At 56.2% G+C, this 24,077-nt stretch overlaps 1 protein-coding gene across 19 annotated transcripts in view; it reads right to left on the reverse strand.

The window, feature by feature from the left end:
• The window catches only part of GRM4 (glutamate metabotropic receptor 4), a 109,644-nt gene that overhangs the window by 76,902 nt on the left and 8,665 nt on the right, over positions 1-24,077 (reverse strand). For 18 of the 19 annotated variants that reach the window (XR_007469905.1, XR_004482239.2, XR_007469906.1 and 15 more), the window contains exon 2: positions 19,641-20,536. Coding sequence is in view for 16 of the 19 variants with exons in the window: in XM_033424216.2 (XP_033280107.1) it covers positions 19,641-20,159 (519 nt within the window). In the remaining 3 variants the exon portion in view is untranslated. Of the gene's footprint in view, positions 1-19,640; positions 20,537-20,857; positions 21,109-24,077 lie in introns of those variants that run through there. The other variant, XM_049693737.1, reaches the window with a different exon arrangement.

The following is a 24,077-nucleotide window of genomic DNA, read 5'->3' on the forward strand; positions in this document are numbered from 1 at the left end:
TCTGTTCTCAGCACTCATTTATTTCATCCTCACCAGACACCTGTCATCAAGGTACTAGCATTCCGCCTACTTTACAGGTGAGGAAACCGAGGCCCAGAGAAGTTGAATTACTTGCCCAAAGACATGCATCTGAACTCTCGCCGCTGGGCTCCACCTGCCATCAGCCTCTGCCACCTCCCCGTGGAAGTAAGGATTGACCTGAATCACCTCTGAGACACCCCAGCTCTGTTGTGCTGCCTCTGTGCCTCTCAGCCCAGAAATTCGGCCTCCAGCCTGGAAGGGCCCAGCTCCTCCCAAAGGATGGCAGGTATGATTTGGGGGGGAACCTCTCCCCAGACCCTTCTGCTTCCTTTCATCTACTGCAGAAACCTGCAGATGTCTGATTCCGTTCAGCGACCACAGTCCCCCTGACCACAGTGTGCCTGGTACCGTGATGGGATGGGGACAGCACGGTCCAGCCCAGTACTGAGGACCTGCTCTACGCTGTTCCCCCAGAAGCCCAAGTGGGATGAGTCCTGGGCACCCAACGAGGTGACAGCTTATGAAGGCAGTGGCCCTGGAACTTCCCTTCTTACTTCTCCTCCATCCGGAGGGCACCTCCCAGGAAAGCTGCCCGTCATGCTCATCTCAGGTCTGCTCTGGGGTCTGACCTGTGACTGGGCCTTCTAACCTCACTAATTTAATTCTGACAACACCCCTTCCAGGTGGACATTGCTCTCTGCACTTTATGGGCAAGGACCTGGAGACAGGAAAGAAGTCGTTGGCCCTCAATCCCTCAGCTGCTGATGGAAACTCAGGCCCACCAATGCCAGAGCAGGAATCCTTCCATCCTGCTGCCTGGCCTCCCTCCAAGCCCACAGCGAGAGCCACCAGCACATCTGGGGCCTGTCCAGACAATGAGCGGACAGGCAGGACATGCCCAGTTTCCAGCAACTGGTGATCTGAGCTGACACTCCTCTCTGAGAGGAAAGCCCGGAGCGGATCTTGGCCCCTCCCACCTGGTCCCCCCCGACTCAGGCCCTGCCCCAGAATCTCCATAAAGCCAGAGAGTTGACAAAGGTCTGCCCATGAGCCCGGGCCTCAGCAGGTCCCACTGGGAGCAGCCGCTGGGAGCAGAGCCCGGAGAGGGGTCCCGTCTCCCGGCACAGCCAGGCCCAGCAGACAGCGGGCACCCACAGGTACAATTCAGAAGGGCCCAAAGCCTCCCAGCATCTCCCCAACACCTGCTGCCTGGCCGACTTCAGCTCTTACCAACCCTCCCCCCACTCACTTCCCTCTGGCCACACTGGCCTCCTTAAACAGCCCCTGAGCCCCAAGCATGGTCCAGCCTCACAGCCTTTGCACGTGCCGTGCCCTCTGCCCGGCTGGTTTTCCCCCGGCAGAGCCACAGAGTACACCCTTTCACTCATTCACATCTCTGATCAAACATCACCTTCTCAGAGACGCTGTCACTGAACAGCTCATCTCAAGCAGCCCCACACCCCTCCCTGTCCCCTGACCCATGGCCCTTCTCACTCGACTTGATATAACACATTTCTCCCGGAGGAAGTGTCTGGAGTGAGCTGTGCCTCACAGGACTGGCAGCCTCAACAGCCTGTGAGTCACAGGGGCTGAGGCGTCCCGCACCCACTGCCCAGCCTCAGGAGTTAGGAGTCAAGCTGGTGTCCCCCGCCAGCCCAGGCTTCAGGGCCATCTATCCTGTCTGGCAGCTCTCCTTCACCCGCCCCTTCCTCCAGCTCAGGCCTGGAGATGAAGACAGCAAGAAGGTCCTTTAGGGCGGGCTGGGGGAGTGGAGGGTCAGGAGGCCACAGGGAACAGCCTCTCTCCAGGGGACCCCTGTGTCCCCCAAGCAACGCGGAGCCAAGCAGAGACAGGTCTCCCCACGGTCACCCTCAGGGCAGCCAAGGCCTGTCCAGGTGGACACTCCAGGTAATCCAATCTCATGCTCTAGAGCATCAGCCGATGGGGGCAGGGGCCAGGGAGGAGGAAACATGCACACACGGACACAGACGTGGACACACCTGGCAGCCCTGCCAGGAGCCAGCAGATTCAGTCCACCAAAACAAAAGGACCCGCTCGCGTGCATGTGCCGAGGGCGTCACGCACACGCACACACACACACACACGCACACACACACACACACAGAGTGCTTGCCCCTGCCCACTCCACATACACCCAGGTACACAGACACGAGAGCATACATTACACACACAGAATTACATGCGTCACACCCACATACACCTAGAGACACATGGTACGCTCTGAGCCAGGCATGCCCACTAGGTCTACCTGAGCGTACCTGAGACACCCACCCCCATATTCAGGAGCACAAGCTCACACAAGCACGCCCTGAGTCCCACACACACATCCTGGACACACAAGCACAAGTGCTGACAGTGGCTCACGGTGCTAAGTATACCTGAATGTGTGTGTGTGTGCCCGTGCACACACACACACTCCTGTGTAATCAGGATGGGCAGGGGCAGCATCTACTGTGCATTTTGGGGAGCACAAAAGAATGTTCATAACACCCCCTGAACTGTCACCGCCCTGCCCAGCTGCCCATCGAGCAGCTGGAACTCTCAACTGCCCACAGCGAGCAGGAAAGTGCTGACCACTCTCCCCCATTACCACCCGTCAAGGGGCGGTTTTTCTGCAGGTTGATCCAACCAATAGGAGATCCAGCCTGGCAGGGGCAGAGCTCAAGGTGGGCAAGGGTTGATGAGCCTAGACAGGGTCAGTGGGGGTTGAGGAGGACCGAAGGTACTGGGCACCAGGGGGAGGGGCAGCCCAGAGACTATGAGCCCGCCTGCCATGCTCGTCCGCCTGTCCCGCTCCCTTGGATACCATGGGTTGGGGAGAGGGCTGGAGTTGGCAGGCCTGTCCCTCACTCCAGGCCCCAGCCCACCCAGGTAACTGGCACTGCTGGAGGGAGAGCGCCCTGGCTGGCTAGCACCTCCCACCGTTCCCTGGGTGCCCAGCACTTCCATGAGGCTGCAGGGACGTGAAGATCCCCAACAAGAAATGGGGGCCTTGCCCAGAGACCCCGAGACAGGGGAGGCCTCATCACTTGCCCCAAGTCGTACCTAAATAACTGTAGTGGAAAAGGGGGGCAGGATCACTCCTGTGAACCAAGCCCCGCTCCAGCCCAGGGAGGAGAGAGCAGTGTTGGTAATTTGTTTTAATAATCCTGCTGAACTGGGAGAAAATTAAGAAATGAGAAACCAGCTCGAAATTAATCAAAGTTCCCTGTCCATCCCCCCCACCTTCCATCTCAATGAAGGTTATTTATCCAACAAGCAATAAAACACAATTAAATTAAACAGGCCCTTTCTTTGAGTCCTCTCCCCTACCCCAGGGAGGCAGTGTCTCCCGCTCACAGCTCTATAAGCAGCTCCTGGAGGGCCTCAGCAGATCCACGGCTGCCGACAGCAATCAGAGGGGTTCCCCCAGAAGGAGCCCCACATTGAACGCACTCCCAGTCTGGGTCTCACCGCCAGCTCTCTGCCAAACATATGAGCGGCAGATCACTCAACCACCCTCCCGAGGAGGGACGGAGGGAGGTTCCTGCGGTTGGGCCTGAGCTGATTGGAGGCTGGGGAGTCCCCAGGTTCTCCGTGGGGGAGAGAAAGGCTTGGTATGGAAGGCGGGGAGCGTGAGCAACTCCCCAGATGAGGACACTCTGGGGCCCACAGCAGGTTCCAGCTGGAAACACCCTCCTGGCCCCAACCTCTTGGTGGGAAGGGGCCAGAGGGGGCACAGGGTACAGCGGAAGCCGAAGAAGGACCTCCTGTGAGGACAGGACTCACCCCAGGGCTCAGACATCAGGGGGTCACTGCAGCACCCTCAGGGCAAGGGTGCACCCCACACCCACCACTTCCTTGGGCAGTCTGTCCGGCATGTGCTTCCCTAAATATCTCTTCCCTGCAGCTTTTGAATCCAGGCATATTTCAGCCAGGACCGCCACCTGCAGCCACAGGTTCCTAAATAACTACTCTCAGGGCCCCCTTCAACCATTCCCTTCTGTCTGCCCTCTAGCTGTGAAATCTGTAATAATAATGGCCTTCCCTCGACAGCTTTCACAGACATTCTCCCATTTAAACCTCACATCAACTCAGTGAGGGAGACATTTGCCACGATGCTCGCCTCATGGTGGCTGAGGTCCAGAGAGGGCCCTGGACAGGGCACATCCAGCAGTGGCTGAGGGTCCCAGCCGCAGCGCGTCAGGGATTGGGGACCAGGAGCGTGGGGCAGGGGGGCGGGACGAACAGGGCTCTGCAGAACTGCCAGGCTTCCTGGAAGCCTCCTCAGGGGCTTTCTGCGGAGGAGGGCTGGGGGCTGACTGCCCCCTGGGAGGAGGGGAGAGGGAGGGAGGGTTATTACACATGAACTCCTCCATGCCTGCCTCTGACACGGCTACACCTGCAGCCCACACAGGGCAGCCAGAGGGCCTCTGACACCATAAATCTGATCCCATCACTTTCTGCTTAAAACCCTCCACAGGCAACTCATGCATCTGGAGTGAACAGCCACGCTCTGTCCTGGGACCCAGAGCTCCTGCTGACCCAGCCCTGCCGCCTCTCCTCCTCCTCTCTGAACAGCCTCCTTGTTCTTCAGATGCACCAAGCATGTTCCTGCTTCGGGGCCTTGGCACTGGCTGTGCCCCTCACCCACAATACCACCCAGGCACCTGGTTCCCTTCCTCACTTGCCTGGGCCTATATTCAAAGGCCCCTTCCCTGACCACCTGGTTTAAAAGAGCTCTTCACCTCCTCCATCACTCTTGAAACCCCTGGCCCTCCGCAATTTTCCTCCACAGCACCTGTCACCTCTTGAATTACTGCTTGCTTACTGTCCTTCTCCCCTTTTAGAAGGTCAGCTCCATGTAGGCAAGGATTGCGTGTGTTTTTGTTCCCTGCTCTATTCCTAACCTAGCCTAACATATGACTCACTAGTTATCTGATTGCTGAATGAATTAATGAATGAATGACACTATGCTTAAGGTCATCATTCGGGCCACCATAACCTCCGGTCTGAACTGTTCCATCAGTCTCCTAACCATTCTCTCAGCCTCAGGCCTCGGCCTGCAACCAAACCTCCACTCCACACCCAAAGGAATATTTTAACCCCCAAATCGGACCAAGGCACCATCCTGCAGCATCAAGCCCACACACTTGGCCTCAGCCCCTAATCCATCCCAACTCCCTCTCCACTGACCCTCTCCCATGCCAGGAGCCCTGCTTCGTCCATGCCAGACATACCTGAAATTCCAACCATACCTGTCCTTTCCACTGGAGTACTGTCATGGTTCCCTCTCTGCCTGCAGGACACCTCCTCCAGGCAGCCACCCCGTGTATGCCCTGTCAGAACCGACCTCTCCCTCCTCTGAGCCCCCACACACCCTCGCCTGTACCTCCACCACAGCCCTCCCACACCCCCAACCTGAGCTGTGACAAATCATATGCATGTCATACCTCCGCATCCAGGAAGGACCCAGATTTATTCACTGGCAATCTCTCCCATCCCCACCACCTGCTCCGGCATCTTGCACAAACTTGGAGCTCCATACGTATTTGCTGAATCCAATGGAACCAGTTCAAACACAGCCCAGAGACAGTGCCCATGAAGAGGGGCCTTTCCTCCAAGTTGCTGCCATTTCAGGCTGCTCTGAGGACAAATGGACCTTTAAGTGCCACTTAATTGCAGCACACAGGAGCAGCTGGCCCCGCATTCCACTCACCTCTCCTTGGGGGTTGCCTGGGAGGAAACGGATTCACGGCGGTTGAGAGGTGACCAGGGCCCTGTTAAAATGGCAACGCACCGCCTCTGGTCCATCCACCAGCCCATAATAGCAGTCCTGGCCCACCCAGCAGCTTGCATGTTGAGCACACGTGTGGCCACCCCCATGGGTGAGAACAGCAGGCACAACACAGCCACCAATGAATTATTTATTCCGTACATTGTTAGCACAGCAGAGAGAGTAACCGTGTCTCCAGGCTTCAATTAAAATATCAAGGCGCCTGCACCGTCTGCCCGGCCACATGCCCAGCTCCCACCAACACTGACAGGATAGCACCTCCTGGGAAGCTATAGCGCCCCCAAGGCCGGCTCTACTGACCCCTCCTCTGCTTCCCAACAGTCAAGTCCTGTTTCAGCACCATGGACAGTAGCCTCCAGGCTCCTCTAGGGATCTGCCCCTGAGACACCCCAGCACACTTTTCAGGGCTCTAAAAGACCATTTAGTAAACCGATGACCTGAAAGAGCCTTTCCAGCTCCCCAAAGCGGCCCTGGGACAAGCTTTGGTGGGTTCTTAGCCTAACTCCCATTCTCCATCCACTCCCAGCACACCCCTACAATCCTACAGCACATGGCTGGAAGGCAGGAGCTCAAGGCCCTCACCTCAGCTCCTCCCCAGGCTCCTTGACAACTCTAGGCAGGTCACCCCGCCTCCCTGGGCTCCAATTTTTTCACTCGGAAAATGCAAATGACGGTGGCCAGGCTGTGACCTCAGGGATTGTCACAACCAATGGAAAGGGATTTGGACAAGGGACTTTGACAAAGCCAGAAGAGGGCTTTAATTTCATACGGGTGGGTTTCTTCAGCCTTCCCACCCCATCCCAACCTGGAAAACCCTGATTCTAGGGCACAGGCTCAGGATGAAGAAAAAGCTGACAGATCCTTCAGGAGCTGGCTGGGTCACAAGCTAACTAGGTCACCCACGAGATTTAATTCAACAACCCCCGGACTAGAATATGAGGCCGAGTGAAATCAAAGTGGGCGAGCTGAAAAAGAGCAAGAAATTCCAAACACATGCCGCTGAGAACTGTGGAATGAGCAGAGGCTTCAGGGATAGGCAGTGCTGCAGGCCTCCACTGCTTTCTGGACAAGCCTCAGTTTCCTCACCTGTAGAATAGGGCCAGTGCGACAGACTTCCTAGCCAGTGACTTGCATTAGATAACCTATGTGAAACTCCTGATACAGGGCCAGTCACATAAATTCAACTATTCATTTTATGAAGCACCTGTCAGGTTCCAGGCCCTAGAGATAGAGCAGACAAGAAAAGGGACACAACCGTGCCCTGAAGCGCTGACATCCAAGTGACCAATGCTGTTATCCATCAGGGTGTCAGGAAAGGTGGCATTCAAGATGGGCCTTTGAAGCACAGGTGGAATTTCCAAAGCAAAAAACAATGTGGCGGGAATATAATCCTTTTAGGGAAATGTTTGGCAGCTTCTCCTAAATCTAATCATTCATGCAACCAAAGAGCCAGCAATCACGTCTACTCATATTTATATGTATAATATAAATGAGCGCTAATGTCCACTAAAAGACATGTACGCAAATGTTCAGAAGAGCTTTATTCCTAATAGCCAAACACTGAACTCAGCCCAGATGTCCAGCAGCAGCAGAATGGGTAAATGAATGCAGAACTACACAAACAATGACACAGTGGAATAGTGCAGAGCAATGAAAAAGAGCAAATCATCAAAATACCCAACCACATGGGGGAATCTCACAGGTAATGTGAGTGAAAGAAGGCACGCACAAAAGACTGACTGTATGACTCTGGTTGTGTGAAGCTCAAAACCAGACAAAACTAATCTATGGGGGCTTCCCTGGTGGCGCAGTGGTTGAGAGTCCGCCTGCCGATGCAGGGGACGCGGGTTCGTGTCCCGGTCCGGGAAGATCCCACATGCCGCAGAGCGGCTGGGCCTGTGAGCCATGGCCGCTGAGCCTGCGCGTCCGGAGCCTGTGCTCCGCAATGGGGGAGACCACAACAGTGAGAGGCCCGCGTACTGGAAAAAAAAAAAAAAAAAAAACTAATCTATGCTTTTAGAAATCAGGCTACCAAGTAGCCTTGGGGACGGAGGGATGTGGACTAGGAGGGGCTCAAGAGAATGTTCTAGGGAACTGAAAATGTTCTGTATCTTAATTTATAAAAGCTCATCAAATAATGCCCTCGAAATTTGTATACTTTACCATGTATAAGTTATACTTCAATTATTTTTTATGTAAAGAAAAGGTAGACAGAGCATTCTTCAGGGGCTGAGGGGACATCAGAAGCAGAGGTTAGCAGATGGGACACTGCAAGGGGTGTGGTCAGGGAATGACCCTGGGGAACTGGACTGGAGCTGGCAGGGGCTGGAGGGAGGGCTGGAGTTGAGGTGCACGAGATGGGTACCAAGGCAAGGCCACCCTGGGAGCCCTGGGGCTCCTGCCTCCTTTTCCCAGACCCCTCCTGCCATGCATCCCTCCTGCCCACAGCAAATGGTGCAAGTGATGTCATCTCCCCTCCCTGCTGGACTGGCCCCCTGTCCACACCCTCCCTCAGCCACCATGCTGGATTGCAATCCTGGAGCTGAATTTCCTGGGCTTTGGGGGCTTTCCTCCTGAGGAGGAATCAAGTGAAGCCACAGTCCCCCGGCCTCAGGCTGGCAGAGTCCAGCTGGGCACCTCTCCCCACCCCCGTGCTCTATGCCCATGGCATCATGGAGGACACCTGGTTCTGCCTCCTACGCTGCACCTGCCACATCCACCTTTCCACCCACCCCCAAAGGGAGCACCTGAACACCTGTCACTCCCAGGATAACCGCTCCAATTAAGTAGGGCCCTGCCACCTCCTGCTTCCCAGCACCCAGCACCCCAGCCTTCACTGCCACGACTCCTTGTGGAGGGAGAGCCCCCTGCACGTGCACAGACACGGCCGAGGAAGCGGCTCAGAAACCTCACACCCCACCAGCCACCAGTGAGACATGACATGAGCCCACTCGCTCCTCTGGGCAGCTCCTGAGCTGAGGCCCAGGGGCCAGCGCAGCCCTACCTCCCACGATCCACTACACGAGGCTGCACGGGGGCCAAGTCAGAATCAGCCACAGGACCTCCTCTGGGGCCACGGTCCCGGCCACGGGGCGCCACCGAGTCCAGCCGTCACCCCTTGCTGGCAAGAGTCCAAGAAATTATAAACACGCTTGCCCTTTGCCCCAGCACGTGTCTGCAGGAATTCACCCTACAGAGACCTGCGGAGTGGCCAATCACAAAGTTACCCATCGCAGCTCTTTGTTAAAGCACGAGATCAGGAACTACCAAGTGTCCGTCCTGAAGAGACAGGAAGCAGGCAGTCCTGGGGACCACACAAAGCCCTTTTGCGCCGACAGAGGCGAACCCCAAGAGCACTGCGAGCTCACCCAGCAGGGGCTGCGGATGTGTGAAAATGGAGGGGGAGGACACACGTGTGCAGCCCCCCCGACGTGCTGGTGAATGTTGCCTGGAGTGTGTGACACGGCAGCCACGCCCAGGCTGAGAGCTCTCTGGAAGGCACGCAGGGAGCGGTGGCTGCCTCCAGGCTGTACTCCAGGGGCTGGGGTACGTCCTCTGGCTCCTTTGAACACCCAGGGGAAGGTCTGAGGCACTCACACAGTAATGCTGTCACTGAAAAGGAGGCCGTGCCTACGGTGCTCCAGGTCCCCCAGCGGCCAGACAAAAGGCTCATTCCGGAGAGAGAAGCATCTTTAAAGGAGACCCTGTCAAGTCCCCAAACACACACACCCTCTCTCCCCCACCACCAACTGAAATGCTTGAGAGAGGGGTCAGGACTCAAGGCCAGGAGAGCCCAGCACAGGCGGTGGGGGAGCCCCAGTCTGATGTTGGGAGGCGAGAGGAGGGGGTCCTGGTCCAGGCTGAGCGGCCAGGCCCAGGTGGGAATGGGGGCAGGGAAGGCAGGTGAGGGGGCTACTCTCCTCTTACTGAGTTTGTTGTACTTTCCTAATTGATTTTGTCACCAGGATACTTAGGACCGTCTTAGAAACCACTTAAGCAATTTAAAATAATCAAAGTACTTAGAAGGCACTTAACGTTTCCTCACACTTCAGGCTTCCCATAAACCCCTTCCAGCTTCGACCCAAGGCCATCCTGCTGTCTAGAGCGACCCCTGTGGGGAAGGCGGCCGCCTGGTCAGGCCCAGCTCCTGCAGCCCCAGGCAGGTGGGAGAGCCAGGCCCCCACAAGCACACCAGGCTCCCTCTCTCTCTCACTCCCCCCCCCCCCCCCGCCTCTCTCTCTCTCATCACCTCGCCCCAGCCCAGGCCCCCTGAACAGGTGGCAAGTGGAAAGGTCAATTGGAATATAAAGCAGAATTTTCCTTTTCATTTCCAACATGTCTTGGTCATAAAAATGCTAGTTTAGTAATTCAGGGGAAACCGAAAAGTACACAGTTCAAACCGGGCTTGGCAGGGGGAAGTAAAGTGGGCTTAGCCCTGCGGCCTGTGAGCCCCACCCATGCGGCAGGCACAGCTCCCTCATCCAACTCCTGGTCCCAAGGATGGCAGGCTCCCGGATTTGTCTTTCTGTCTGTATCCAGGCCGGGCACCAAGAGAGGTCCAACCCAGTCCTGCCCTCAATGTGCATATGAACTCTGGGGAGACCCAAGAATGCCACACAAGAAACCCCATGTACCCCAGGATTTCAGACCTTGGAGGGTCAGGAAAGTCTTGGATGTTGAGTCAGGGCTTGGGGGAGGAGCTCGACTCTGCCCGTCAGGCATCAAGGAGGACATTCCAGGAGGAGGGCATGGCCCAGGCAAAGGCGGGAGGCAGGCTTTGGAAAGCACGGCCCACGACCAGGGAAGGCCACGGGTGGTCAGCCTGAACCTGAGGAGTAAGCTCGTCGCTCCTTCTGCAGGAAAGGCTCCAGGTAAAGGACCGGGGTCAGAGCCCACCTAATCCAACGCCCTCGGCTCATAGAGAGGGCAGCCAACCCACCCAAGGTCACACAGTGAGTCAGCAGCAGAGCCAGGCCCAGAGCGCAGGTCCCTAAGCTATGGGAGACTTCTGGTAAGGGGACCCTCAGCCCTCCCCAAGGGGGGAGCCGGAGATCACCCTACCATCCCCCACACCTAACTGGGAGGGTCGGGAGGACCCCAGGACCGTCACACAGGGGGACTCGGGTACACTCACCAGAGTCATTCCTCTGCCCAAAGCCAGCAACCTGCCCCTCCGCCCCACAGAGCCCCCCACCCTTCATGGCCCAGACCACACGCCTCCTCGAAGGCCCCTTGGATACTCTGTCAGCAAGAGATGAGGACAAATATTATTGACCCTACTGTGCGCCCAGCCTGCCACCTGCTTCCCATTCTTATTCTGCATCCACACCCTGAAAGGTGCATGTGATTCTGCCCATTTTATAGATGAGATGGTGCGGTCCAGAGAGGCCCAGTGATCTGGGGCCTGGATCTGAGTGACCTACTGTGTGGCTGCTCCCCCATGGCCAGGCACTCAGCCAATATTGAGTCCCATGCCAGGCACTGCCCTGAGCTCTTTCTGTGTAATCCTCATGTAATCCTCACAAGGCCCTATGAGGTGGGGGCTACAAGGGTCCCCAGTTTTACAGACAATGAAACTGAGGCACAGAGAGGGGGCTCCCAGGTAATAATGGCAGAGCAGGGGTATGAACCAGGCCATCTGGCCCAGGGCCCACGCTTTGACCACTGAAAGCTACTGCCCTTTAGGGTCCCCGTCTGCCTCCCTCCTGTATCCAGCTCTGTTCATCCTCAGGTCAGGGAGCGGGGAGCAGGGAAATGAAGGGGGAGGAGTTAGAAGAGGTACAGGGGGCTTGGGAGGGGGAGGCCAGAGGCCAGCACGGGGAGAGCCAGGAGAAAGAACTAGCCTCTCACATGGGCTCTACCCTTACATCTCCTCCCCATCACCTCTGTGGCTTCACAAGGACTGGTCAAGAACCACCTACCTATGTTACAGGTGAGGAAACTGAAGGCCTGAGAGGCCCAGTGACTTGCCCAAGGTCACCAGAATCCTGGTAACCCTCCTCCCCCAATACCCTTTGCAGCTAGAAGGAGCAGCTGTGGGTTTTGGAGCCCCCTTGGTCCTCCTCCCCCTGGCCCCAGGGCTGTCTGGGTCCTCCCTCTTGAGCTCCTGGGTCAAGTCAGCAGCCAAGCACAGTCCTGCCCCAGGGCCTTTGCACTTGCTGTTCCCTCTACCTGGAAAACTCTTCCTCCAGATATTCGTAGGGCGACCTCCTTCACTCGACTCAAGTTTATGCACAAATGTCCCCCTTCGAAAAGTCCACCTCCAACCATCCTGTCTAAGTTGGCACCCCCACCCACCATGGCTTTCTAGCCACCTCCTTGCTTTGTCCTACAAGGAAGTGCTCTCCCGTGACAATTATACGTTTATGTGTTTTACCTGTTCGCTGCCTGCCTTCCCTTCAAACGTGGAAGCCTACGAGGGCCAGGCCTCCCTCTGCTTTGTTGCCTGCTTTGTAAAGTTGCTTAGCGTGGTGGTTCTCCACCTGGGGTTGCACGTGAGTATCACCCGGGGAGCCCAGGCCCCATCTCACATCAATTAAATCCAAAATCCTGGGGTGGGGCTCGGATACCCAGGAATTTTAAACTCCCCAGCTGATTCCAATGTGTAGCCAGTTGGAGGCCACAGCTCTAGCAGGGCGAGGCCCGGAGGAGATGTTCAATACACACCTGGTGAGTGAATGAATGAATGGATTCTTACAGATGGGCCAACCAAGGTCCAGGTGGGGGACAGCGAGCCAGGAACCAGCAGTCATGACCTTGAGCTTCCCCAGGCTCAGCCCCACCTCGGCCCCTCCACAATGTCACACACCTTGCCCAGGGGCCCTGTCAGCCCTACCCAGGCTCCAGGAGCCCACCAGGCCTCCCTCCAGGGCATCTCCAGGAAGTCTACCCAGAGGCCCCCCAAAGGCCTCCACTCTCTCCTTTTCATTCCTAGTAATGAGCCTGTTTGCCAGTCCAGTGATCAGAGCTGAAACCCTGTTGCTTCCACTCCCAAACTTCCCATGTTCAGAGAGGTCCTGCAACCCGAAGGTACGCATCAGAGGAAGTGGGCTTGAGAGGGCTGCGGGGTGGGCGGGGGCACTCGCTGGGGAAGCCAGAGGGGACAGGAATACCGGGACACCAAGGAGGACTCAGAGCATCCACCCAGCGGCCAGCTGAGCCTCCCAGCAGGTGTGCAAATACAGACCCAGCCCCAGGGCTCCTCACCACTGGAGGCCCAGGAAGCCAATGCTCCCCAGGTGACTATGATGAGCTGCCAGGCTTGAGAACCACCAGGCGATGCAAGCTGTACCCCAGTGCCCCACCCACAGGGAAGGACTTGCCGGAAGCACAGAGAGAATTGGCAACTCAGTGGTCAGGGCTGTTCCCCTCCCCTCCCCTCCCTCCCCACTCTGTTTAGGTGCTGGCCTGACCCTGGGTCTTGAGGCCCCCTCCCCAGACTCCCACCACAAAGGGACACCTAGGGTTTGGGGGAAAGAGAAATGCTGTAAAAGCAGAGGGAGGGCTGCGTGGTCCTCACCTCAGGAGAACGGGCCCTGACAGTCACCCTCAGCAAGACCACTTCCTACACCTCCTCCGCTCCTCCCCGACCCCCTCTCACACCTTAATGTCTATCCAACCTGTTCTCGTAACACCGGCAACCCCTAAGCACCCGCTAAAGGCTTTGCGTACTTTATCGCTGCTGCCTAATGAGTATCATCACACTCCTTCTTACAGATACAGAAACTGAGACTCAGAAAGGCCACACAGTGAGTATTGGGCCAGATCTCACCCAAGACTGTCTGATGACCAAGAGAAAGGAGAGCAGAGTGATGAAAAGGGTAGATTCAGGGTCAAATAGCCTGGGTTCATATCCCAGCTCCACCACTTACTAGCTGTGTGACCTTGAGGAATTTGCTTAGCTTCTCTGAGCCTCAGTTCTCCGTCTGTAAAGTGGGGATAACCACTGTACACCTACCCCTGGGGGTTGCTGTGAGGACTGGGGCAGACCCTGACACAGGACACATGCCATGTAAATGCTGCGATTATTCTACCCCAACGATCTTTTCAGGAGGGTCCCTCATTCACCCCCGAACGTTCACTGAGTGAACCTTCTTGGGACAAATCTCTAATAACAGCCAATAGTGGGACACGGGGATACCCTTTAACGGGGAACAAAGCATTAAGCGAAAAGAATTCCGTAAGTCAGCAAGGGGCTGGAGGTATTTGGGAGGAGGAAACAGGTGGCCCAGGGGTCACCAAAGTGGTGGGCACTGGTGGCCAGTGGCTGGACCCCACGGTAAAGTGAGCTTACCTACACTTATCCCCACAGCCAGGAGCTCATGCAGGCTCTGCAGACGGGGGCCACCCTGCTGTCATTGCAGAGTTTGGGGAGACATGGGGGCTGTAAATGGCTCACTCTCCATGAGTCCCTTCAGCCATGATTTCCTGAGGGTCCCCCATGGACCTGGCATCTGTTGGGGTCCTACAGGCGCAACTTAGAGGCCAGCAGGGGTCAGCTGATGGTCTCTGTCTCATCTACTTAATTCCAAGGGCATAGCTCAAGAGCAGTGCTAGACAATATGTAAATGAACAGGCATGGCTGCGCTCCCATAAAACTTTACAGACACTGAAATTTGAATTTCATATAATTTTCCTGTGTCATGACATATTGCTTTTAATTTTTTTTCAACCATTTAAAACACGGAGACCATTCTCAGCTCATGGGCCGTACAAAAACAGGCAGCAGCCCAGAGGGGAAGCCAAGAGAAACATGAAAACAAACAAAGAAATACGGACGTGACTACAAACTGTGGTGAGGGTCATGAAGGGGAAGATGGGAAAATAATATAGAATAACTGGGGGATGGAGGGTGTTTCTCTGAAGAGAGTCCACTTAAACTTTAGGTTGAATGAGAAGGATGCAGCCTCAAGGAGTAGGAGGAGAACATTCCAATAGAGACGGGACAGCAGGTGCAAAGGCCCTGTGGTGGGCAAACAGCACAGTGTCTTCAAGGAACATAAAGAAAATAGTAGGACTGGTATGGAGTGTACCCAGGAGAGGCAAAACGATGTGGTCAGAGCACCAGGTAGCACAGGGCCTGTCAGACTGGCAAGCATTTTGGAAGTTTGCGTTTTAATCTAAGAGCAATGCAAAGTCAAGAACAAGTTTAAGCAGGGTGGGGAGCAGGTTGGATTTGGCTTTTAGCAAGATCGCTCTGTTAGCTGAGCAAAGGCTGGGCTGTGGAAAGGCCTGTCTGGAAGCAGGGAGAGGAGAGAGGTTTCTGCCGGATCCGGGTGAGAGCGCACGAGGTGGGGGTTGAGGAGACTCCAGCTCGAGGACGTGTCCTAAAGGAGAGCCTGCAGGATTTGCAGATGGTAGAAAGGCAGAGGTCAAAAATGCCACCACGTCTCTTGGCCTGGGCGCTGCAAGCACAGAGCTGTCTTCAAGGAAGACAGGCAGGCTGTGTGAGAGTGGGTGGACCCTCTTGAAAGTTCCTCCTGGTTGTGCAGTGAAAACACTTTCAAGCAGAACATGGGGTATCAGCTGAGCCACAGAGGTTCCCCAGGAGCCCTGGGCCTGGCACTGAGGGGCAGACAAGCCAAGCACCTGGCAGGCAGCTTTCTCTAAAAGGCACCACAAACCCTTACCAGCACTCACAGCCCCGCGAGGGACAAGCCCTCACAGGCCAGGCTGACGTGGCACAGAGAGCCAATGTCGCCCACCAGTGTCCCTGGCCCGGCCTCTCCTAGGAAGCTGGCCACCTGCCCTCCACCTGCTGGCTGGCATCCCCTCTCCCACCTGCCCCTTCCTGCCCTCCCTCCACTCCAGCCCAGTCTTAGTGCTCAAACCCCACTGTGGTGACGGCCAGAAAACCCTCATTACCTGCAAGTTAAGTTGGCCACTCAGTCTCCACACCACAGGGAGACACCTGAGGCCCAGCAGATGGTCGGTCCTCTCCAGGATCAGCCTCAAAGGTCACCATCTGTCCCTGCCCACCCGGCCCAGCCTCTTCCACATCAACGGAGCCTCTCATGCTGACTTAAGGCCCAGTTACAAGCTGTGCAATGACATTTTCTGCAGGCTGACTGTGTGCCAGGCACCAGGCTAGGCCTTTTCTGGACATTAACCCTTAATTCCCACACCAGGCCTAGGAGACCACTGTCATCCCCTTTTTACAAAGGAGGAAACCGACGCACAAACAGGCTAAACGATTTGCCAAGGTGGCGAAAGCTGTCTGGCTCCAGTCTCCAGATGCTTACCCACCATGCTAGGCCACATTCCCATCTTCAAGCCTCAGTTTTTGTTGTTTTTTCTCCACTGCAAAATTAATGAGGGACTCAATGCAATGATTTCTGGATCCTTCTGAGCTCTTACAGGTCAAGGATTGGAAAACTGTTTCCTTCCAGGGCACTTACTATGTTCTTTTTCCCCCCAACAATAACTGCTCTCAGGGAAAGATGTTACTGATTCGTTCATACTATGGTGTAAGTGACTGGTATGGTGAGTAGATATGGTGGATATGGTGAGGTAACTCTGGTGGCACAGCGATTCAAACTCAGATCTGACTGGCTTCAGAACCTGGGCTGTCCCCACGACACAGCATTGTACAGGTCACATCCTCTGCGTTAGGCTCTCCTCTGAAAAGTATTCTTTACCTCCATCAATATTCCCTTGACTAGGAGAATGGAGCCAAAATGAAGATGAAGGAGTGGGTGGGAACAGGGGAGTAAAGGATATAAGCTGTCAGACCCACAACTTCCCGAAGTCAGGGCTTCTGATCCCTAATGAAGGCCTGGGTTTGAGGCCCCACTTCCAACCCAGTTGCTTTGGGCAGGCAGTCTGGAAGGAGTCAGTTCTGGGAGCTGGGACCTGACTCCCAGCCCTGGCCCGTCCATTAATCAGGGCTCAGTTTCCACAACTGTACGACAGGAAGTTGGCCCCTCCCAGCTCTGGCAGGTGTGAGTTTTGCTCATACCCTGGCCTTGACAGAACCCCATCAGCATTCTCCAGGCAGGAAATTACCCCACGTGCCCCCAAACCCAGAGCTCCTCTCTAAGCTTTGCACAGGAAATCCACCTCACGGAGGAAAGAGAGCTGTAATCACAGCCTCTGGGGGAAGTTCCCAGCAGACCCCACTAATAGCCTTGGCAGGGAGCGGGGCTGGGGCGCAGTGATGCCCTTTGAAACAGACACCTGACACCGCAGCTCCCCTGGCCCCCAAGATGCCCCTCCCTCATCCTTCCCTGTCTGAAGATCTGCACCTGACCTCCCTCCTCAAAGTTCAACCTTTTTGTCTCTGTAAATGGCTTTTCAGTTTCTGGCCCAGCCTCTCATTTCTACCAGTTTAATTATTGAGGAGCCCTCTTGTCGCCAGCCTGGAACATTAACGCTCTTAAAAGGGACCCAGGGACTTCGGACCATAGCCAGCTGTCTCCTTCTGCCTCTCTCCCCATCTCCCCCACCGCCCATCCCCTTTCCTTTCCCAACAGGCCCCTTCCGTCCCCCTTCCTTCTCCCCTCCCTAGGCCTCTACCTCCCAGTCCCATCTTGCTCTCCGTGCAGGACAAAACCCAGGCCACGCCACATTCATATGTGACCAGATGGGCAGCGGAAGAGCCCTTGGCTTGTGAGGCCCTTTGGCCCCAGACCCCCTCACCCCACCAGCGACCTTCCCCATCCTGGGAGAGGTCAGCACAGCAGTCACAGCCCACTGCTGTGTGGGGCTTCCAAGAACCCGCTTCAAGGCCTCATGCTGACAGCGACCTTTCTTAGAGCCCTGGCCATGTGTCTGGTGACACCTCTCAGCTCCTTTCATCTTTTCCACCTCCCTATAAAGTGCATACTGGTTCCCCTCTGGGACATGGTGGGGAAGGACCCTTACCAATGTCATAGCCCCAAGGGCCCAATCACGTTGTTTTATCATCTTTATAAAACACTTTTTAAAACACCCAGACTCACCAAGGTGTTTAATACAAAGGTCAGAAAAGGACACTGCAGCAGCCCCACCTGTAGTCTGGTCTTCTCAAAGGCTGGGGGGCTGTGCCCCACTCAGACAGGATGACAGCTGCTGACCCAGGTCGCCTCACCTCCCAAGCCCAGGGAAGGCAGGCTGAATTGGTGACACAGCTCACCGAAGCCATCACTAGGCCCTGGGACCACAAAGCCTTGCTCCCCCTCCCCTCTGGGTCTCTACTCCTCACTGCAAAATTGGGCAGATGGAGGGACTGGACCAGTTTCCCATTCCCCAACCATCCCACCAACGAATGTCCACAAGCAACACTGCTCCCCAGGGATTGTTCAAATTGCCCGCTACAAAGGCAAAGTCTCCTTCAAGTCTCCAGCTTCAGCGTGATTTTGCATCCTTCAGAATGCATCCATTTGTTTTTAAATTAAAATAATGTTTTCATCTGGATCATCAAGCAAAACCAACACTACAGCAAGAAGGCCCCAAGGCAAGGACTGCACAGCACACGTGGCCCAGACCAGCCTATGGCAAAGTTCCAACCCCGCCTCTGCTGTGACAGGACAACTCACCTACCCCCGCAGCCAACACAGAGACATTCACACCGTTCATCCCCACTTCTACCCCGGCCCCCAGGAATGCCCCCCAAGTACTGATGCATCATGGGATTGGGCAAACGTGTTCCAGAAAGGGTCCAGGAGAGACGGCTCCAGCCTCAGCACTTCCCATCCTGCATGAGGCCAAACAGCCTCTCTCTGTCTACTCCCTAACTCTGGAGCCTTTGAAGAGACAAGGGGCCAATTCCAGAGGCGAAGAATCTAACACCAGAGTGAAGAAGGGACCCAGAGGCTCCATTTGTGCCACCTTCCTCCTCCCTCACCCTCTTCTCTCTCCCTCTCTCTCTGTCTCTCTGTCTCTCTCTGTCTCTCTCTCTCTCTCTCTCTCTCTCTCACGCGCACACACACACACACACACACACACACGCACACACAGCAAACGAGGAGGCTCCCAGAGAGAAGCAGGCACATAATTATTGGTAAAATGCTTGTAATGTTTTTCTCTCTACCCAGTAGCTTTCAGTAGTTTTAGCAGCTTAGCGAAGCACTTGGCTCCAATTGAATTGCAAATCAGCAGCTCCTGCCCCAGGAAGAGAGGAAGGGAGGCGGCAAGGAGGGGGCAGGGAGGGATTCCAGAAGGAAGGGGAGAAAGGTGTGCAAGGAAGAGGGGCAGAAGGAAGGTAATGAGCCAGGGAGGCTAAGCTCAGGGCCAAGGGCACCAGAAACAGGGACTGCCCGCTCCTCCAGGCCTTTTCCCGTCCTCATCTCCATTCACTGCGGTAGCCAACACCTCATCCAAAAAATCAGGACACATCTTCTAACTATAATCCTGAGGTGGAGCGGAAGGGCCACGCGGGGCTTTCTCAGCTACCCAGGAGAAAAACAGGTCTCTCTTGGCAATTGCAATTATTGAAAAACAATGTCAAAACAAAAGTCTTGCTTTTCTCCCTGGCAATCTCCAACGTTCACATTCCCATTCTATGTTTATCTTTTAATCTGTCTACCTTTCTATCTACCTAAATTTCTATTCGTCCATCTGTCTGGGTTTTTTATATTTCTGTCTGCCCATCTCCTCCTCCCTTCTGTTGTTCGCCAGTACTTCCTTTCCCCTCCCGGTTCAGAATTCCCCGCAGAGGAGCAGAGTCGATCAAGGAGCTGCCTGCAGCAGGTGCTGTTTCAGCACCATGGTCAGCACCACGGAGCTGGGTCCCTCCTCAGAGGGACCTCCCAAATTCTCAGAGATTGCTCGGGGAGCTGGGAAACACACTCTCTCCCTCGGATTCAGGAGGAGAAGAAGAGAAAGGAGCTGGGCAGGCACTAACCTTGAAGAGACGAAGGATGTTGGCCACCATGATGGAGACCGAACTCCCTGAAGCACCGATGACACCCACCACGCGCTCAGGTTTAGTGATGATGGGCGGGCCGCCGCTGCCACAGCGGACCTCCGTGCCATCCTTCTCAATGAGCGCCTGCACAAAGGTCAGCGACTGCTCCAGGGCATGGGTGTCCCTGGAGCAGGTGTCCAGTATGCGGGCGCCCAACGTGATGTTGGGCAGCAGGTCCGGGTCATTGTTAATGCGATCTAGAGCAAAGAGCATGGCCTCCAGCCGGTGGATGCCCTTTTCCTTCTTGAGTTCTCCGCAGGCCTTGCCCTCTGAGCCCCGGCCGTGCACCGGGAACAGGCCTCCCAGAGTGATGTCACCATCTATGCGGATGGAATTCATTTGAGGGTGGCCTTTGGGCTTCCCCAGGGAGGAAGGCACCCAGGGCCCAGACAGGCTGAGGAGCAGGCAAAGGAGCAGCCGGGCCCACCACCAGCCCCAGCCCCTCTTCCCAGGCATCTCGGAAATCCCTAGAGACCCATGAATGGCAGGCCTCCCTCCTAGCCGTGTGGGCCCCTGGCCCACAGCCTGGGGGAGCAGGGGCAGAGCAGCCCCCACAAGTCTCTCCAGTGCAACTTCAGCAGCAGGGCGGCTGATGGCAGCCAACAGGCTGAACCATGCTGGTGTTCCTCGCCCCGCAGGCAACGCTCAGTTACGGGCACAGGCCATGCTCCCAGACGGCAGGGAGTGCCTGGGGTGCAGCAAAGCTCTGGGCTTGGTCCCCACGTCCTGCAGGCCTGTTCTTGGTGGATGACTGTGAAAGGAGGAGAGTGCTCCTAGCTTGGCAGATCTTGGCACCAAGGGGAAAACAGCTCCAATGCTCTCCTCTTACCAACCTTAAAGAGAGAGAGAGAGAGAGAGAATCAAAGAGAAGCCCAAAGAAGACATTAGCAATTCGGATCTCTCATCAGGAGCCTGAGAGCAGGAGATGCTGGAGGTTATAGCCAAAGACTCCACAAATCTCCTGAGCTTGGTTTCCTCCCAGCTGCTGCTCAACTTTGGTCCAAATGGGAGAATTTGAGGCAGAAGTTGGGTGGTGTCTGAAGATTTCTTAAGGCCTGTGCCCACTACCATCAGACCCGAGGCCTCAGAGAGCCCTCTCCCCAGGCAACAGCCTGGGAGGCTTGGGCAGAGGAGAGGCCCCTCTCAACACTCACCCACGGGAAGGAGCAGGCAGAAACCGGTCCCACAGGGCACAGCTCATTTCAGAGATGAGGAAACCAAGGCCCAGAGCAGGAGAGCACCTGAGCCGAGTCACACAGGGGGCAAGCAGCAGAACGCTGCCTGGAACCCAGCTTTCTGGCTCCCAGCTCTGGAACCAGACACACTTGGGCTCCTTGAGGACTCAGAGACAAGGAAAGCCAACGAGGCCCCAGGAGAAGAAGTCTGGCTGAGAGCTGCTCAGCCTGAAGGCCAGGGAGAAGCTGGGGCTGCCGGGGGTTTGCGGTTCTCCTGCTGAACTGGGGAGGGCTAGGTGGACCCTTCCATTTCCACCCCAGCTGCCCCGCCCCTGCCGGCGGGTGGGGGGGGAGGGGGGCGGGCGGTCAACCCAACTGAGGCTCATTTTCTCTTGCTGGGCCTCCCTCCCCTCCCCCTCCCCTCCCCTCCCCCTCTCTAAGGGTCTCTCTCTCTCTCTTAGTTTCCTTTGCTCCTTCTCTCTTCCCCACTTCCTCCCTCTGCGAGTGGGGCTTGGGTTCTGGCCTGAGCTAGTGCACATTATGATGGTCGTTATTATTGTTGTTGTGATTAAATATTTACCTGCAAGGGTGGAGGAGGGAGTACCAGCTCTTCCTCATTCTCATGGCTAATTTGGGCTAATTTCCCCAGGACTTCCTCGTGTGGGCCCAGCCTTCCCTTACCACCAGCAACCTCCCTGCCCTCGACTCAGGAGGCCCCAGGGAGAAAGGCGGAAAGCTGAGCCAGGGCTTGGCTAGGGGGCGACCCCAAGGCCCCCTTCCCCATGGGTTTGTCAAATGAAGACCAGCAGCCACTCACCCGTTCTGTGCCTCAGTTTCCCTAGCCATTTGGAAGAAGAGCTTGTGTTTGGGTTGGGAGGTGTCCCTGGAAATATGGTCCCTCTATCAAGACCAAGTGGTGGTCTCAGAACCACCCATCCCCCACCCCACAGAGGCCCTGACTGCTCCAGGTCTGCACAAGGGGTAGAGGAGGAGAGGGGGCACACCCCAGGATCCAGCCTCAGCTCCCGGGTTTCTTCTAAGCCCTCACCTCACATCTTACCCCCGCATCAGAATGCTCCCTCCTCCGTTTAGCTCCTCAGAGGCCAAGAGTATGGCTCTTAATTCTCCTCAGCCCCCTTCTGCAGGTGAACCAGTAGCCCAGAGGGACCACATAACTCTGCCGAAGTCAAACAGCAAGTCATGGCGGGTGAGGACTCAAAGCCAGCCCCAGTCACACTGAGAGAGCCTGGGGAAGCTGGCGGGAAGCCAGGACTCAGTGACCTAGGGCTGGTGGTTAGTGCTTTGGGGAAGGCTTAAGAGCTGTTAAAATACAAGAGAGGCGCAGCTACACCCGTGTGGACCCCTCATCAGCACTCACCCCTTTGTGTGAGTGAGTTATCAGATCTCTCTCCCAGGGGGCCGTGGGGAGTGAGGGGATGGGGGATACTAGCTGCTGAGGCCAGTTCTAGGGGATTCAGAAGGGAAACAGCAGAAGCCTCAGACCACCCTGCAGTCCTGCTGCTGCCCTGCTGGAGGCCACACCTGTCCCCTAGGGAGTCCTCAGTTTCAACATCTGTAAAATGGATGGGCTGGAATAAGACCCAGTCTGGAGGCCATCCTGTCCCTGTGGGAGCATTTCAGTTGTCACAATGATGAGAGTCACCTACTAGCTTGCATCCAGGCAGGGTCAGAGATGGCATGGGCAAGACAGCCCGCACAATGAAACACTGTCTTGTTCAAACGCCAATTGTGCCCCATGGAGAAATAACAGCGAAGGACAACATAGCGCTGTGTGCCAGCCACCACGCAGGTGCTTCTCAGGTGACACTCACATCCCTACGAGCCAGGTGGGATTTTTATCCCCGTCATACAGATGACGAAGCTGAGGCGCCAAACGTCAAACAGTGACACAGCCCAGGGACACGGAGCTTGGGCAGGCCGCCCAGGCCCTGACCCCCCCCACCACGCTAGCCCCGACGGTCTCTCAGGCCCTGCCCAGTTCCCGCATCCTAGGAAGCCAGGCTTGGTTCTCTTGAATTTCAAATGGAGGGATTTCTGGCATCAGGACAAGGTGGTGAGCCGAGGCTGCAACAGGGCAGACTCAGGCTGGGAAACCAACGCACAGCAGCTTCTGACAGTCAGGCCCTGCTCAGGCTTCCAGATCCTTCGTGAGGGCTCAACACTGGCTTCTCTTGAAGCCTGAGCACCTCTGGGCTGATCAGTGCCCGCACACAGACACACACAGACACACACACACCATAGGCAGGGGAAGGACAGAGGCCACACAGGGGAAGAAGGCCTCAGTGAGGAGAAAGGCAAATACTTGCAAGATGAGAATCACGACCGCAAGGCCCCGGGCCCTGCCCCAAGCTGCTCAGACACCAGCAAGGCCTCTCTCCATTGGACTGGGTCCCAGCCTGCCTGCAGCGAGTCCCCTCCAGCCCTCAGACCTACCAGGCCTGCCTTTTCCGAGCTTCTCCAAGAGCTGGGCAAACCACCGCCTCTTTCAATCTCCCCTCCTTCCTTTGATCCGCATAACAGGCCCCAGGGAAAAGTAAAAATACCTGGGAGTGAAAGGAGCCAGGAGAGCAGAGGCTGGGGGTGGGGCGGACAGGGGGAGCCCGGCTGATCCTCCCTCCCCCACGGGGCACCTCCACCTGCAGGGGAGGGGGGAGCTGGGGGGTGGGGCTGGGAGCCCTCAGACCACTCCCCCAGGTCCAAAACAGCCAGGAAAGCTCAAACTGGGACAGTTAGGGGGGATCCCGCCCGAGGTGAAATCACCAGGATGGCCACCCACCCCCAGATGGGTCTCCTCTCCCGTCCTCAGTCTCCCTTTCCCACCTCCCTCCTCAGCCCCTTACTCACTTCCCCCTGCTGTCCCTGCTAGATCCTTTCTCCAGGAAGGGATGAGGAGCACAGGGTAGAGCAATAGTTCACTGGCCAATGGCATTTTCCAGAACATTCTCCTCAGTGAAAGGGGATGGGGAAGGGGAGGCTGGGGGGAGAGCTGCAGTTCACCCCTCCCTTAGCCCAGCCAGCCCCACCACCTGAGGGTCTCTCAGACGCCCGAGGAACTGGCCAAACCTACCTCAGTGACCCCTTCCGAGTCTTAACAAGCAGGATTCCAGGCTTTTCTCCTGCCTGACCTCAACCCTTCCCTCTCCAGCCAGGGCCTGGGCCATAAAGAACCACAAACCAC

The sequence above is a fragment of the Orcinus orca genome, chromosome 10 (assembly GCF_937001465.1).
Source record: "Orcinus orca chromosome 10, mOrcOrc1.1, whole genome shotgun sequence".
Lineage (NCBI taxonomy): Eukaryota > Metazoa > Chordata > Mammalia > Artiodactyla > Delphinidae > Orcinus > Orcinus orca.